The sequence below is a fragment of the Dermacentor andersoni genome, chromosome 3 (assembly GCF_023375885.2).
Source record: "Dermacentor andersoni chromosome 3, qqDerAnde1_hic_scaffold, whole genome shotgun sequence".
Taxonomy (NCBI): Eukaryota; Metazoa; Arthropoda; class Arachnida; order Ixodida; family Ixodidae; genus Dermacentor; species Dermacentor andersoni.
In genome coordinates, this window is record NC_092816.1 from 122,148,588 (window position 1) to 122,165,804 (window position 17,217).

A 17,217-nucleotide genomic window follows, 5' to 3' on the forward strand; every position below is an offset into this window, starting at 1 on the left:
TGTAAGGGAAATTGGGCGCAGGTTATCTATATGTGGGTGTTTTCGTGGTTTGGGTATGAATACCAGTTTTGCTGTACGCCAATCTACCGAGACCTGTCCAGTGTTCCATACCTCATTGATTTCGGCCGTGACTATCTCGATTGCCCTATCGTCTAGGTTCGTGAGGAGTTTGTTCGTGATTCCATCGGGTCCCGGGGCTGATCTGCCATTTAAATTGAAGAGAACATGTCTGATTTCTGACACGGTGAAGGGTTCGTCTAGATCAGGTGCCGAGAGTACCATGTAGTTTACACGCTCTACCGGGCCATCGCCGTCTTTGGCGAGGGAGAGACAAGTATGTGCTAAGTTGTTGGCTAATTCCCTTTCTTTGAGACCGATTGCGATTTGCCTCTTTATTAGCCTATCCGTCGCAAGGCTAAAGGTGCCCTTACACTGTTTATCGTTGAGGAGACTTCAATAAGCTCCATTTGCTACCTTTTCGCATACGCCCGTCCGTTTCGGTAAACGTCTAATCTCATTGTTGCCGGGCGAGCTGGGCTGACTAGGACTCGATCTCCTTGTTAAGGCGCGCGATTTTGGCTCTGAGTCTACGATTAAGGTTTTGTGTCCTCCACCTGGCCGAGAGGGCGTGTTTTGACTTCTGAAGGTGAGCGAGTCTCGAGTCCATTTTAGGAAGCCTCCAGATCCGTAACGATTTCTTTGGTTTCTCCTTAAACTGCCATGTTGAGATTCTCTAGCAGATCCTCATACGTCCCGTCTGGTGGGACTGTTTCATTTCTGATTTTTCGAAAAAGGTCCCAGTCCACATACTCATATCTCGCGGGTGGTCTGGGTTTGACACGCAACAGAATTTCGAGTATGTGATGGTCACTGCCTAGCCCCTCCTGGGGGGTTGTCCCACGTGCCTTCGATACCTCGGAGGAAGGTGAGATCGGGGGTCCTATGTCGACTGACCGAATTACCGGATCTGGTAGGGAGCCTTAGGTCTGTGACTAGTATTAAGCCGAGCTCTGGAGCGTTGAAGGCCTAGTTCGTCCTTTGTTCACTTTTATAACCCTACCCCCATTCCGTATTGGTGGCGTTAAAGTCGCCCGCCACAACGAGAGCCGTGTTTCTCGCCGCCCTAGCCGCGGTGCGTAGTGATGTTTTGAAGTCTCTTTTCCTATCCGATGGTGCACCGTACACGTTGAGAATGAAAACGTTAGAATTGATTAGTCTATTGGGTACGACCTCTATTAACTGGGCCTCGAGGCCCGCTTTGTACGCGGAGACCTCGTGCTCAACAAACGAGATGTTCTTTCTGATTAGGGTGCGATACCTCTGCCCTTTTCTCCCCTGTATACTACCGTGCGGTACCCCGTGAGAAATTTCTGCTCTACATAGCGTTTCCTATAACAATATAACTTGCGGCTTGTCCGCAATAGACCTAATAAGCTGTCCCAATGGGGTCTTGCGCCTCTGGACAGTTGCGCAGTTCCACTGCCAGATTTTCAGATTGTTGCTATTCGCGTTTGCCATTTTGCCTACTGAGGATGATCAATTAGCCCTTTAGCACCACCTTCGGGATTCGGGTTTGGCTGAGTCTGTACTGTCGACACCGTAAGCCTGCCTTAAGCTAGGGACTTGGGTCTCTCTAGTTGAGTTAATCTCGTCTCCATCCCGATGAGCATTTCCACCATGCGTCCTAGGGTCTTTTCTATGGAAGCCAGCTTGCCTCTGCTCTTTATTTTGGCAGGAGGATCGGCGGCTGTAGCTGGGGCTTCGCTCGGCTCCGCCACCTCGTCCTCCTCTTCTGTGTCGCTCAGCAGTTCTGGGTTGGTAGTTCTACGCTTGGATCTGCCAGCAAGCGGGCCTAGAGCTTTAATTTCATCGTCATCGCGGTTCGAGATTTGCCCTCTAATGCTATTTAAGGCCTCCTTAAGCGCTGCAAGTTCGCGTCTGAGCTTTCGATTTTCCGCCTCAAGTGATTGGATTCGGTGATCATTCACATGCTCTGACTGTGCCTCACCACTTGCTCTTTTGGCCGTCGTAGTCTTCTTTCCCGTCGAGGGCGCTCGTGTGGCGGTTACGATACATGCGGCGCCGCAGCGAGCACATTTTTACGTTTTACGAAACTGTAACATTAGCGAGGTCGGCCTGTTTTCCTTTTTTGTTTCTCTCAGTGGGATTATTCAAAACAGTGAAGAGGCTACGATCACCGAGGACGAATTTACTAGCGAAAAACGCCCTAGAAATGTCTTGCGCAGAAAACTGCATGAGAGCCGTGCAACAGCAGCAGCAAGCGTCCACCACCGCTCGCGCGTTGCGGTAGACGTTTTCAAAAGGATGGACTCGCGGTAAGAACTCCTTTATCGAAATAACTCGAAAAGGGCGAGGACTGCATACAGTAAATTTTCTAGTTTGAGAAAACGGCACCTGACAACAGCGGTTCAGCTGTTTCAGTGAAATACAATTTACGAGTGAAAAGAAGCTATAAACGCCGTCGGAATCCAAACAAATGATCACTCGTTCCACTTGTGCATATTCCAGACGCAAATGAAAGTTCCTTCGTAAGCAGAGTGACGTCGATTTCGTAGGAGCCGCTTAATTCTGGTGTCCACGGCGCCGCGCGAATTGAAGGCGGCGCGTCCCCGCTATAGCGACAGGGCCACTCACCGTTTGCAGTTCGCGGACCGTCCGGTGTTGCTGGCGGACTGCGGGATCTGCCCGTCACACACGGCACAACGACGTGGTCATTCAGCGAGCGTGCGAGTGGTCGCGGCTACGCTCTCGCGTCGCCGGCAGCCTCACTACAGTGCTTTACAGCCTCGACGCCGGTGATTGCTTGCCACCAGTCGCTATAAGCCTTTTCCGATTCACTTCGAATCTGTAGCTGACGGCGCCGACGTGCGCTCTCAAGCCGCAATGTTTTATTACCGTTGTTGCCTCTTTACCCCCTCCTCGCAATAATTTCACCCGGAGAAGAAAACATCTGCTATTTGCGGCGCCGCCAGCTGCGATGCGAGCACGGCCGATGCGGTTCGCTGTGCACCGTCGGTATACAGCATGCACTGCAGCTGAACGTCGCTGAACGTACGTTTAATCGTGCACGTGGTTTTTAATAAAATGATGAGGCGTCACTTAATTCCAGCGGGCATCATTTTGCTTGGAATAGAAGCGGGACAACCTGTAATATGTTCGTGTCGCCGGTCGCGGCAACGCTCTGGTGCAGCGTCGATGCGCTATTTCTGCAGTAAACACGAACTACTCAGCGTTTTTGTTCGCTATGAGATTGTATGATTAGCATCGTCTTTTGCTTCCTTTTCATACTGTCGCCAGGCACTGTCGACGGGAGCCCCCCCGGAAACCCAGTGGGCATTTGTGTGGCGGTTGGCACTAATATATTACTCTTAGCGCGACCGAAAAAATGCCGGCTGTGTATATTCTGGTACTACATACGTGCATATATATTTGTAATATAGAAGCATTGCCATTTTCTCTTTCAATAACATAAAATGCACACGGATAATATTTGGCCGGAGAAGCTGTAGAAATAGTTGAAACTGCGTGCGATCGCGCCTGCCTGAACTAACGTCGCCGGCACTCATGCCCGTATCATCATCATCATCATCATCATCATCATCTTATTTTATGTCCACTGCAGGACGAAGGCCTCTCCCTGCGATCTCCAATTACCCCTGTCCTGCGCCAACCGATTCCGACTAGCGCGCGCGAATTTCCCAATTTCCTTGCCCTACTTAGACTTCTGCCGTCCTCGACTGCGATTCCGTTATCCTGGTACCCATTCTATAGCCCTGATCTCTCGAAAGCTGCTTACTGCGTGCTTGGAAGAAGCATTCAAACAATTAAACTGGGAAGGCTTAGGAGTAAGGATCGACGACGAATATCTTAGCAACCTTCGATTTGCAGACAACATTGTCCTGTTCAGCAACACTGGGGACGAGTTACAAGTGATTGAGGACTTTAACAGAGAGAATGTAAGAGTGGGATTGAAGATTAATATGCAGCAGACAAGGGTAATGATCAATAGCCGGGCAAAGGAACAAGAGTTCAGGATCGCCCGTCAGCCTAGGTCAGTTAATCACAGGGAACCCTGATCACGAGAAGGACATTCACAGAAGAATAAAAATGGGCTGGATCGCATACGGCAGACATTGCCAGCTCCTGACTAGAATCTTACAGTTATCATTGAAAAATAATGTGTACAGTCAGTGCATTTTGCCGATGCTGACATATGGGACAGAGGCTTGGAGACTGACAAAGAAGCTTGAGAACAAGTTAAGGATTGCGCAAATGGCGATGGAACGAAAAATGCTAGGCATAGCGTTAAGAGACAGAGAGAGGGTTGGATCAGGGAGCAAACGGGTATAACCGTTATTCTAATTGACATTAAGAGAAAAGAATGGAGCTGGGCAATTAATGCACACGTTAGACCATTAGGGCATGCTCGTATAGTTCTCAAGAAAGATACCAGTATGATAAGGCTATATTACGGATATTCTAGTTGCGGTAACTAACCATGCAGGAATAACGACGGCCTACAATAATAACCGCGAATAACGGTGTCTCCCACAGTGCCACCGCGGGCCATTTTCTTCTGTTTATATGGCTAAACAATGTGCGCAAGGAGCGGCGAAGGAGGAAGACATTGAGGCACCCTAGCGAGAAACTCCAGCGCTGGTTCCCCATACATGGCAGGAGCGCGGCAGAAAGGAAAGGCGACGCGAGAAACTCGTTTGGACTTCTCCAGCATGTCGCTACAATACCCTCTAGATTGTTGTAATTATCTGTGACTCCCGCAAGAGCATTGCAGAAACTGGAGCACTTACCTTTGTACTAACGCGCAACAGCCCGGAGGGGAGGTACATAGAAAGGTAGAGAGGAGGTGGGGAGAAGAGGCAGAAAAATTTTGAAAATGGCAAATTTTCAGGAAACGAGATTATCAAGTTTAGAACTCTGTAAGTCAGCAATGAAAAACGATATCACAATTCTGTTAATTGCATCTGATGGTGCATCTAAAGCGGACAAATTTGATGTGTTATACATGGCTCTCAAATACACCATTCATATGTGAGTAAGACTTTTGCGAAACCTTTGTAAACAATGTAAGATATTCACGTAGATAAACATTGATAAATCAAGTTGGTCGGTTTTGAACGCTTTTAACGGATGCAGTTTACAGAACTGCGATATCTGTTTTTAGTGCAGAGCTGTGAATTTGTAAACTTCGTGCTTCTATTTTTTTTCATACTTACCAATTCTTGAAAATTGCTTAAGAAATTCAGGACTTATAATACTGCTTTTAACCTTCACTAAAATTTAACTTTCTCTCTAAAATGTAACAAATTTCATTAAAATCGGCCATGTGGTTATCTCACAAAACCGTTTCTGCGCTTTATATGTACTTGAATAAGCGGCATCGGAGTTGTTTGGGCGTATACGGTGCATGATATACAGGGCGTTCCAACTATCGTGCACCAAGATTTAAGGATATGCAAATGCTGTTTAGCTGGACAGAACAAAGGTAGTGTTGTTTGCCGTCCCTTGGAGATACTCGGATTATTTCTCGCGTCCCGCCTAATTACATAATTAGTCTTAGTTAATTAAACATTTCTCAAATATTACAATTAGATGAAAAGTGTCAATGAGAAAATTGTTGAGCAACACGAAAAACTCCCGATACAGCTTTCTTTCGCTCAATACGTGATACAAAAAATGCTTTTTTTTCCGAGCGTGATAGAAGCCCGCCAATACACCCAAAGTGCCTGGAGCGGCCAGTCGCGCGGCCATTTCACGCCCAGCATCACGTATACTGACACCGAACACCGCCAGCCGCCGGCCTCGAGGTTCCTACTTCGAGGGTCACTGCACGAGCCTCATCGGTGTGGATGGACTGTCGACGGGCCCGGCACCTAGCTTCTTTACATTTGGCAAAAATAAGTGGCACGTTATAGGTAATGTGTCGGCATATATAGTTCAATGTGTGCGGACGAATTACGGCCTTTGAGTAGTATACCGTACGTATGCAAGCAATCCGGATCTTTATAAGCGTGTTTCGCGAACGAGGCAGAAATTATCACGCTGTGCCGTGAACGCCCCCGACATCAGATTTAGTGGAAATCTCGAAGGAGGTAGTGGCGAGGGGCCAGGGTACACTATGGCCAAAAGTTCTTGGGTAATTGATTATGTGTGGATAAATTACTGGCCTTCGTAGAAATTCCTTAAGTGCTCGAAAAAGTTATATGTGGCCGAGATTTACAACGGACCGGAGATGTGCGGGCAACATACTAAAGTATGTGATTTAATTACGAGCAACTGAAATGCTTATTCTAACTGCTCACAAAAAAACAGTTTCAGCTGCATATGTAGCGAGCTCAAAAAGAAAACGAACGACCGTGTGTTGTTAAAAGACATCTGATGAAGCTTCCAGTATACTTTGCAATATCTTTATTATAGTTAAGTAACCAGTAAGTGAAAAGCTTTGCTTAAAATCTAGAATTCACAGCCAGTATGTCGATGCGAGCTTTTACAGCACGCATGAAAGCACGCGTTTCAGTTACATAAGAAATACCTCAAAGCTAAAAAAAAAAAGAAGAAAAAATGTCACGTCTTCCCGTTCACGCGCCATGTCATCGCTACTAGCTCTCAAGTACGCTGCGAATTATCTAAACGTGCTGCGTGCCTAGCCCTGTAGTTGAGTCGAACTAACGCAGCATTTATCTTGGTTTGGTCGCTGAATTCCCGTTAGCTGAGTCTCGCGTCTAGCACGAACACGGCACACAGGCGACGGCTGTCTGCGAGAGCCAATAAGTGAAGACAGCAAAGGCTGTCGATTCGCCACGTCAGGCGCCCGCCCAAACAGTGACACGAATGTCATATTTATAGTCGATACCGGTCATTACAAGAGCGGAATTAATTCGTGATTAAGTAAGGTGCCCGAGAGCACCACGCACGACGCACTGCTGCAGCACGCGAGCGGGCGGCCGCGCCTCTCTTCTTTCTCCCCACCCCCAAATTTGGCGGTATTTATAGTGAAAGTCGTAACCCCGAAAGCGCTACTCTAAACAGCACACTCTATTCTAAAGGTATAGCGCACTGCAAACAGCTAACGTATGTTTTCAGATGCAGCTCTTATTGAAAAACTGACCGTAAATTTAACCTTTATAGGTGAATTAGCTAAGATAGTGGATGAGCGACGGAAAGCGATTACGATACTCTTTAATGCGAAATTTGAGCGCAGCTCTATACGTGTTTTCATTTAGCGATATATTGGCTGGCGCGGACAATGTGTCTCGTGCGGCACGTCGCAAGCGGAGTGAGTGTGGCGCAACGGCAGCCGGCCGCAGACAGGCCTCCCAGACGACGCGTGCTACTCTGGCGCCATCTTCTAGCCAACGTCGCAGCAGAGAGAGAGAAGGATAGAGAGAGAGGGGTTGTGAAGAGGAAGAGGCGCCGCAGAGCCCGTCTTGCGCGGCACTCGTTCTTCTCACGCTTTCGTCATACCCTCCTCCTCTGCTTTCCACCTCATGATTTCGCTGCACCCTCCTCCTCGCGCTTTCTTCGCTATCGCCGTCTTTCATCTGCCGCTGCGCCCCGCGTTCTCTTTCATCCCACACACGCTGGGGGAACTTTCATTGCACTTTGTGAAGAACCCTGCTCTTGCCTAGCGACTGTGTGCAAGTGCAGAGACCACACAAACCAGTTGGACAGATTCTCACTGCGAACCGGCTCGTCAAACACAAACACGTTGCGCTCGATAATGTACATTCCGCGCACGACGACGAAGCAATGGCGACGAGGAATAAGCACGACGGCACGGCGATGATGCAACGATGGCAACGGCATGACACGACGGAATGACGACCACGTGATGACGACCGTGGAATGACGACGACAGTGTGGCGACGAAGGCGCGATGAAAAATAGCGGAAGAAAGAGGATACGCATTGTAAAAGCCCTCTATTCTGGAGAGTAGCGACACTCCCCTTCGCGCGCGCGCTTTTCTCCTCCATTCTCCTCGGATTTCACTCCTCTACGGACCGGCGTTATGCGCATGTCACACTTTTCCTGTGGCCGCCGGGCGCCGCGGATGAATCAATGCGCGCGCTTGTTGTTCCAGTCGTTTGAAGCATTGTTGTGGCATTCATCACATAATGAGATTGGCACGAGTGTGGTAAACTTCCAGTATGTCATGCTGACGAACATTCTCGAAAAAGACTTCGAGATAAACTAGCGGAAGCGCTCTAAAAAATGGCATCGAACAGTAGTTCAGCGGCTTGTTCTCCATTGCCGCGCCGCTTTGGCCATCCGTCTCGCGGAGAAGTCCGGAATACAGAACATTTAACTAGTGCATACATCTTTAAGGGGTGTACGGTAGCGCGATTAAAAGACGGGACAAAAGAAGACACACAGGGGCACATACAGCGCTAACTTTCAGCAATGTTTATTATCGAAAACCAGGTCGTACTTATACGCTCAGCCAACATGAGTCACAGCCACGTGAACATATAAACAATCGGAGCGAAACATTTTTGTAAGTGATATTGCCACATCCTATATGGTCGCCGCGGGTATGTGCCAGGCGATGAGAACGACGCTGAAGTAGCGCGCGAGTGGAAAAACAGACGACAACGACGGCGCGTTGACTGCTCTGATAAAGTGCTTCCATACGTCCTCTACGCCGGCTTTCCCGTCTTCTACTAGGCTGCGACAGTGGTGGAGGTGCTGGGTAGGATTGCCTCATGCTCGGCACCCCTTCGCGGAGCCATACCTCGAAAACGGAATCACCTACGTTCGTCGAAACTCCTGTTCACCGGTACAGTCGCCGCCTGCTAGGCCTGACGCCCGAGTTCAACCCTTTGCAGGACCCTGCTGGAACGCGTCTACCTACTTCCGCCATGGCTACTGCAACTCCATCGCAGGTGACGCTGCAGAATCCTAAGATACCAAAAAGTTTCCATGGCGACGCTTTTGAAGATGTCCAAGATTGGCTTGACCAATTTGAGCGTGTCGCCAGTTATAATGACTGGGGCTCCCGGCAAAAGCTGTCTAATGTCTATTTCGCGCTTCAAGACAGTGCGCGGACGTGGTTTGTGAACCGGGAGAGAAGTTTGACCACATGGGATACCTTCCGCACCCAGCTGCTAGACACGTTCACTAGTACCGACAGAAGAGACACTGCGCAGCGCCTACTCGAGTACCGTATTCAAAAACCAAACGAGAGCGTAGCCATGTATGCAGAAGATATGACCCGCCTTTTCCGCAGAGCAGACCCTGAGATGGCCGAAGAAAAGAAGTTACGCTATCTCTTGCGCGGAGTGAAGGAGGAACTGTTTGCCGGACTCGTGAGGAACCCACCGACGACAGCGGTCGAATTCACCAAGGAGGCTACCGCTATAGAACGGGCACTAAAGCAACGGTACCGCCAATATGATTGCGCGAACTCGCCGGTGAATGCTTCAGTTCTACCTGAGGGCTACGGCACGTCTCTGCGTGAAGTCATCCGGGAGATTGTGCGAGAAGAGATCCGGCAGCTCGGGATTTCTCCTATGGCACCAGCGGTGGCTTCTGTAGCTGATATCGTTCGGGAGGAAGTTCAACAGGCCTTTTCGTCCCCCGACCGGCAGGCGGTGCCGCGACGACTAACCTACGCGGAAGCTGTCTGTCGTCCACCTCCCGCGACTTCGATGCTGCTGACACCGTCGACCCCTACGACGCAGCCAGCACCGCCACCCCCGACGCCATATTTTCGCCAGTCACAGCCGCCGCCAGCTATGTCGTATCGCCGCCAGCCGATCGCTGCGCCTCGGTCTTACGGCGAATCCCCTGTGGGCTACCCGCTTCGAAAGACCGATTTGTGGCGCACCACTGACCGCCGGCCGCTGTGCTTTCATTGCGGCGAAGCAGGACATGTTTATCGCGCGTGCCACTACCGCGCAGCCGGGTATCCAAGGTTTCCCAACTGCAATTACCCTGTGTTTGATGCTGCACGTACCTGCGACGAAAACTCTACAAACTTTCGGCCGGAAGGTTCAGCGACGCCTCGATCACGTTCCCCTTCTCCGGCTCGTTATACCCCACCGACCCGTCGCGATTTTTCTGACGCCTCTAGGGGCAGGTCCCCTAGCCCGCGCCGGGGAGACTAGAAGCAGCGACCTCCGGGGGTGAGGTTGCAAACCGTCTAGCTTTCCAAGAGCCCCAGTCAACGACGACCGACGACTCTAAAACTCCGACGTCTCCAACCGCACCCCCTGTAACCGATGCCGTCAGCGCCGATCTTGTCGTTTTCATTGACGGCCACCAAGTGACCGCTCTCGTCGATACTGGTTCGCATTTTTCGATAATAAGTCAAAGGCTGGCCGACAGGTTGAGAAAAGTGAAGACGCCGTGGACCGGGCCCAACATCAGAACTGCCGGCGGCCAGTTGATGACGCCGATCGGAAAATGCACAGCCAGGATAGTAATCGCCGGTGAAACCTTCGTCGCCACCCTCGTCATTCCCTTTGAGTGCTGCAAGGAATTTATATTGGGTTTGGATTTCTTGAGAGAGTACGGTGCAGTGATTAATGTCCGTGACCTCGTCGTCACATTTTCTACGAGCTCAGGCGACGTCGACCCCGCGGAGCACCAGCGACCCCGCTTACGTATCGCCGACGACGACGTCACGCTTCCGCCGCGAAGCTGTGCCCTCGTACCTGTTATCTGCGACAACTTGAACACCGGGACTGGTGTCGCTGAACACATCGACACACTGGTACTGAGTCAAGGCGTTTCCATCGCCAGGGCCGTAATTAACGTACACGACGGACGTGCTGAACTCCTGCTGACGAATTTTACCAGGGAACGGCGACACATTGTTAGAGGCACGGCTGTTGCTTATTTCGACGAATTTACCTCAATGCAAGACTGCCTCTCAGTGGAGCACGCGACGGCCACCGTGGCCATGCCTGCCCCTGTGGTTGATATCAGTCCCACCTTGTCACCCGTCGAACGTAACAGCCTTCTTGAGCTCATCGATGAGTTTAAGAGCTGCTTTTCATCTACGTCATGAGTCAGCCAGACGCCGCTCACTAAGCACCGTATTGTCACCGAAACCGACGCCAGACCAATTCGGCAGAATCCTTATCGTGTGGCACCGAAAGAGCGCGAGGCGATACAAACGCAAGTGAAGACGATGCTTGAGGACGGGGTTATTCGGCCATCCAAGAGTCCTTGGGCATCGCCTGTCGTGTTGGTGAAAAAGAAGGACGGTAGCCTGCGCTTCTGCGTCGACTATCGAAAACTCAACCAGATCACAAAGAAAGACGTTTATCCGCTGCCGCGTATCGACGATTCACTGGACAGGCTACGAAACGCACGTTACTTTTCGTCGATGGACTTGAAAAGCGGCCGCTGGCAAATAGAAGTTGATGAGAGAGACCGTCTGAAGACCGCTTTTGTGACGCCCGACGGACTTTATGAATTTCAGGTGCTCCCCTTCGGTTTGTGTTCTGCGCCAGCAACGTTTCAGCGACTAATGGACACGGTACTCTCAGGCCTCAAATGGCAAACCTGTCTGGTGTACCTCGACGACGTGATTGTTTTCTCCGTCACGTTCGAGGAACACTTACGGAGACTAAAGACGGTCTTTGAAGCAATACGCTCAGCTGGTCTAGCTTTGAAACCTGAAAAGTGCCGTTTTGGCTTTGAAGAACTTCAATTTCTCGGTCACGTTGTCAGTCGTGAAGGTGTCCGACCTGACCCTGATAAAATCTCTGCCGTTGCTAATTTCCCAACGCCATCAGACAAAAAGGCCGTGCGACGTTTTCTGGGCCTTTGCCCCTACTACCGACGCTTTATTGCGGACTTTTCGCGCATCGCATGGCCATTAACGCATCTAACCAGAGAAGATGTCCCCTTCGTATGGGGTGAAGACCAGCAACGGGCATTTCACGACCTACGGCAACGGCTGCAGACGCCTCCCGTGCTCGCACACTTTGATGACGACGCTCCTACGATTCTTCATACCGACGCTAGTAATGTCGGCCTCGGCGCAGTGCTTGTACAGCGGCAGGACGGCGCCGAAAGAGTGATTGCTTACGCCAGCAGGACGCTATCAAGAACGGAGGCAAACTACTCCACGACAGAAAAAGAATGTCTCGCACTGGTGTGGGCCGTCCTGAAATTTCGGCCATATTTGTATGGTCGGTGTTTCACCGTTGTCAGTGATCATCATGCACTTTGCTGGCTGACTAATTTAAAAGATTCAGCTGGTCGGCTAGCGCGTTGGAGTCTTCGTCTCCAAGAGTTCGACTTCACGGTTGTCTACAAATCAGGGAAACGACACACCGACGCCGACTGCCTTTCTCGGTCTCCTGTTCAGACTGCAGTGCACGACGATGATGACACGGCTTTTCTAGGCGTGCTAGATACTGTCGACGTTTCACGCCACCAACGCGAGGACGCAGAACTGGTTCCTCTTTTTGATTACTTAGAGGGAAGAACAGGCAGCGTGCCGAGGTTATTCGCCAGAGGGCTGCCTTCATTCTGCTTACGCCACGACGTTCTGTATAAAAAGAACTTTTCACATAGTGGCAGCAGCTACCTACTCGTCATTCCCGCATCTCTTCGCGACGAAGTCCTACATGCCTGTCACAACGAGCCAACCGCTGGTCACTTGGGCTACACTCGGACATTGGCAAGAATTAGGCTAAAGTACTATTGGCCGAGACTTGCGTCGATCGTGAAACGTTACACACAGACATGCCTGGATTGCCAGCGCCGCAAAGCCCTACCCGGCAAGCCAGCTGGACTGCTGCATCCTGCTCAGATACCGCAAGCGCCGTTCGAACAAATTGGCATGGACCTTTTAGGTCCGTTTCCACTGTCTACTGCCGGAAATAGATGGATAATCGTCGTCACGGATTATCTTACGCGATACGCCGAAACAGGAGCTATCCAGCGTGGAACAGCAGCCGAAGCAGTGCGATTTTTTGTCGAAGCCGTCGTCCTAAGGCATGGCGCTCCCGCAGTGGTCATAACAGACAGAGGATCTGCGTTCACGGCTGCGCTTCTGGATACCGTGTTGCGACTAAGTGGTACCACTCACCGAAAGACCACGGCTTACCATCCCCAAACCAATGGCCTGACAGAACGTCTGAATAAGACTCTGGCAGACATGAGTATGTACATCGACGTCGACCACAAGAACTGGGACGAGATTTTACCATATGTTACATTTGCATATAACGCGGCTCGCCAAGAGACAACACGCGTGACGCCTTTCAGCCTCGTTTACGGACGCGAAGTGACAACCATGTTGGACGCAATGCTGCCGCACGAGTGCGGTGACGACGAGACTGGTGCCGAGAAGTTTACGCAACGCGCAGAGGAAGCCAGGCAGCTTGCGCGTATGCGAATCAAAGAACAACAGCAATACGATGCCCGACACTACAATCTTCGACACAGACCCGTCACGTACAACGTCGGTGACCAGGTGTGGGTCTAGACTCCGATTCGTCGGCGGGGGCTGTCTGAAAAGCTCCTGCGAAGATACTTCCGCCCGTACACAGTTCTGCGCCGCATCAGCGGTGTTAATTATGAAGTTGTCCCCGACAGCCATAACTGCTCCAAACGCCGGCGGCATCTGCCCAAGGTTGTGCATGTGCTTCGTATGAAGCCATACATTTCCTCATGACCTCAACTTTGCACCATCTGTGCACAGCCTTCGGACGTTGGTGCATCGGGACGATGCCTCTTTTCTTCAAAAGGGGGGCAAATGCCACATCCTATATGGTCGCCGCGGGTATGTGCCAGGCGATGAGAACGACGCTGAAGTAGCGCGCGAGTGGAAAAACAGAGACGACAACGATGGCGCGTTGACTGCTCTGATAAAGTGCTTCCATACGTCCTCTACGCCGGCTTTCCCGTCTTCTACTAGGCTGCGACAATATATGTTAAGCCATGCGCAAAATTTTCAGTTCTTTTTCAGAGAGAGCCAATGACGGTTTGCTGATACGTGAATGCCCTAGGGCATCAATCTGCTCGGCTTCTATTATAGGTCTAGTGAGTTCGCACTTGCTTCTACCAGTAATGGTTGTTCATTCGAAGAAAAGGAAGCACTAATGTTGCTTACAATGAAGGAAGAGAAACCCATCTTATACAATTTTGTCGACTTTATTTTTGTGTTCGCACAGTCTATCATTGATGCATCTGCCCGGCTGTCCGACGTAATACTTCCCACACGATAAGGGTATACGATATATAATTATGTCTTACAATCTCTAAACTTCTTACAATCTCTAAACGGGACAGCAGCTATAGATTCCGCGGTTGCAGGTGTACCGTGGGGATAAGTTTTCCGGAAATAAAATATTAGTATGGGTGTGCAGAATTTGAATAGAGTATATAACAATGTCCTATTCGATTCGGTTGTCGAATTGAATAATCATTATCGATTCGTCTCTGGCAGTATTCGGTTCAGTGTCAAAAGTTAGTATATATATAAATGTATATATCAAAACGTTTACTTAAATGAAAAAAAAAAGAAAAATACGCGCACCCCTACAATATAGACAGCATAGTACACATGGCTAGGCTGTTAGCGTCCTCACCTAACCACAGGACAATCCTGCGGACATTGACCCCCCCCATTGCCCGGCCGGCCTGCGGCTTGCTCACGATGCGCCCCGTCGCCGACGGCGCCCGATCGTTCTCGCCTTCCTACGCAGTGTGACACGTCCACACGCAATGCACGCTTCGTGGCCCGTCCACTGCTTCGACTGAATTGCTCGAGCGCGCACCCCACTTCGTCGCGCACCCTACGGGTTTCGTCGTTCCTGTATCCTCGGGACAAATCTGTCGTCCGCCATCTCGTCCAGATGGCACGTTCGTCCCACCAGTGTCCAATCATCGGGTCCTAGCTTCGTCCGTTACGTAAGACCCAGTGCCGCCTGGCTGAGCTTCGATACTCTTCGCGTTGAATACTTGGACTGACCATGGACTCTTCTGAAATCCGCTTTCACTACCTTGCTTTATCGCCGTTCTGTATGGCGGCGTGGAGACCTGTAGCGACCACCGACGCCGCAACGCGAGTCGCCATGGGGCGGTTTCTTCGTCGTACGGAAAAAAATAAAGTCGGGCGGGGTGCGCTCGAGGCGCAAGCTCGGCACGCGCAGAGTCGTCCTGGAAGCCCGCCGAAATATTTGTAGGGACGACGGCGCGGCTCATTGGCCACCATCACGTCATCCTAGACAAGAAACGCCAATGCAGCGATCGAACGTCGCGTGGCGTTGCCGACTGTTCTCTTCTCTCGCATGTGTTCCTTTGGTTTTCATTTTTAGCGTGTTTGATGAACACCGTCCGGAAAAAGATCTTGAGGAGGAAGACGATGACGGTTCCTTGGGCGAGCGGCAGCAGTTAAACGGCTATCTTCCCAATCGATCGTCTCCTTTATCTGTACATAAATACGCGATCATCCGTAGCAGTTCTAATCATTACATAAAACATGTATATGATTATGCGCTAACCATAATATACATTGCTAATAACATTATTGTCACCAATCATGTCTAAATGATGGGTGATTCACCAATTTTTCATATTGCTCTTTCATCATATCCGAAACACCGATGTACCCACGATAAAAAAGTGACCGTGTGGCCATTTGTAGATAAATATCGTCGCAAACACTTTATATACCAAATATCACGAAGCCAGAACTTGCTGGGGCTGATATCATTTTTGGCTCCTTTGGAAGCTGCTATGAATGAAGGCAACTCCTTTTCCTTTAGTACATCAAGCTCACCGGACAAACGAGAAAACACCCAACAGTTAGCGTTAATGTCAATGCATATATGTACGCCCTAACCTCTAAAACATCGTTAAGACCGTAGGCGAATGTTTAAGGCGCAGGAATAGAGTCATTCAACACTGTGCCGCCCACAACTTGGTCTATGATCCAAGTTGGTTCGTCTGTTGTCTCGCACATAGATTGCGGGTCCACACGAGATCCCAGGTGCAACAGCCGCAGGAGCACGACTTTGCGTACGCGTGTCGGTGATTAGCGTCACCGCGGACTCCGAGCTAATGTGCGTTTCCAATGGTGTCCTCGAACCAAGCACGCCGCAGGAACACAATGGACAAATGTCTCTGGTGTCGGTGAGTGGCGACACCGCGCGTTCCGAGCCAGATATGCGTGTGTCGGGCCCGGGTTGAAGACGACCGGCCCACAGGAGCAGCAGGGCGGGCCCCTGGCTGCCGGTGACTAGCGCCACCGTGGGTACCGAGCTGAACCATGGCCGCTTCCGAGAAACGGTTACCCGCAGGAGCAGCAGAGCCTGGCTGTCGGTGATTAGCGCCACCGCGGACTCCATGCCAATTCTCGCTTGTCTTCACTCCAGGCCCTACGCGGCGCAGACCACAGGAGCATCTTAGGCAAAGAGCCTCAAGGGTGTAGGTGATTGGCGCCACCGTGGTAACTCTTCAGCCAGACCAAGTGCGTTTCGAGGCCTGTTGGAAACGGCGCTCCGCAGGAGCACTCCGGTTAACCGCCGTTGGGTGTCGGTGATCTTTGGCGCCACCGCGGACTCCAAGCCATTCGATGTGCCGTTTTTTTTTTTATTGCGATCCATGTAGGTTGTAAGGGGCATCTTGAATCTTAATCTTACGCCAGCCCAGTGACCCAACTGACAATCGGCCCGAGTTGCCTACCAGCTTGAGTCACTAGCTATATGAGGGTTTATTCGGTGAGGTGAGGTGAGGGTTATATGAGGGCTGTTCAACTGACCCAGACGATTTCCTCTCCCGCCTTGTGACAGGGGATGAGAATGGCTGCATCAGTGGGACCCAGAAACAAAACAGCAGTCTATGAGGTGGAGGCATTCGGGGTTCTCTCGCCCGAAGAAATGCAAACCCAACGCTCAGGGATGAAAGTGACTCGGCGAACAGGGCGTGTGTCCTCTCCTCTCATGCGTGTATAACGGTAATGATGTCCTGCCGTAGCACTAGACTCCTGCCGCGCGCTCTCTATAGCTGCCTGTATTCTGGCGTTTGTGCGCTCTGTTGCAGCGTCCAGCTGTGCATGCATTTGCGCGTGACGCGCAAATGCATGCACCGCCTTGGCACTGGTGTTCTCCGTGGCCCGTGACTGCTGATGGTCCGGGATAGTTGCTGAAGTTGCCGGCTTGCTTAATAGCACCTTCTTGTAGGGCTGGGGGGATGCCTGTGATGCCGGGGCGC

The 17,217-nt window shown here is 50.8% G+C and overlaps 1 protein-coding gene across 1 annotated transcript in view; it reads left to right on the forward strand.

The window, feature by feature from the left end:
- The window catches only part of LOC140216529 (uncharacterized), a 43,552-nt gene extending 27,305 nt beyond the window's left edge, over nt 1–16,247 (forward strand). The window contains exons 3-4 of the mRNA XM_072286885.1: nt 15,970–16,137; nt 16,212–16,247. Of these exons, the coding sequence (XP_072142986.1) occupies nt 15,970–16,137; nt 16,212–16,247 (204 nt within the window). The remainder of the gene's footprint in view (nt 1–15,969; nt 16,138–16,211) is intronic.
- The last annotated feature ends 970 nt before the right edge of the window (nt 16,248–17,217 follow it).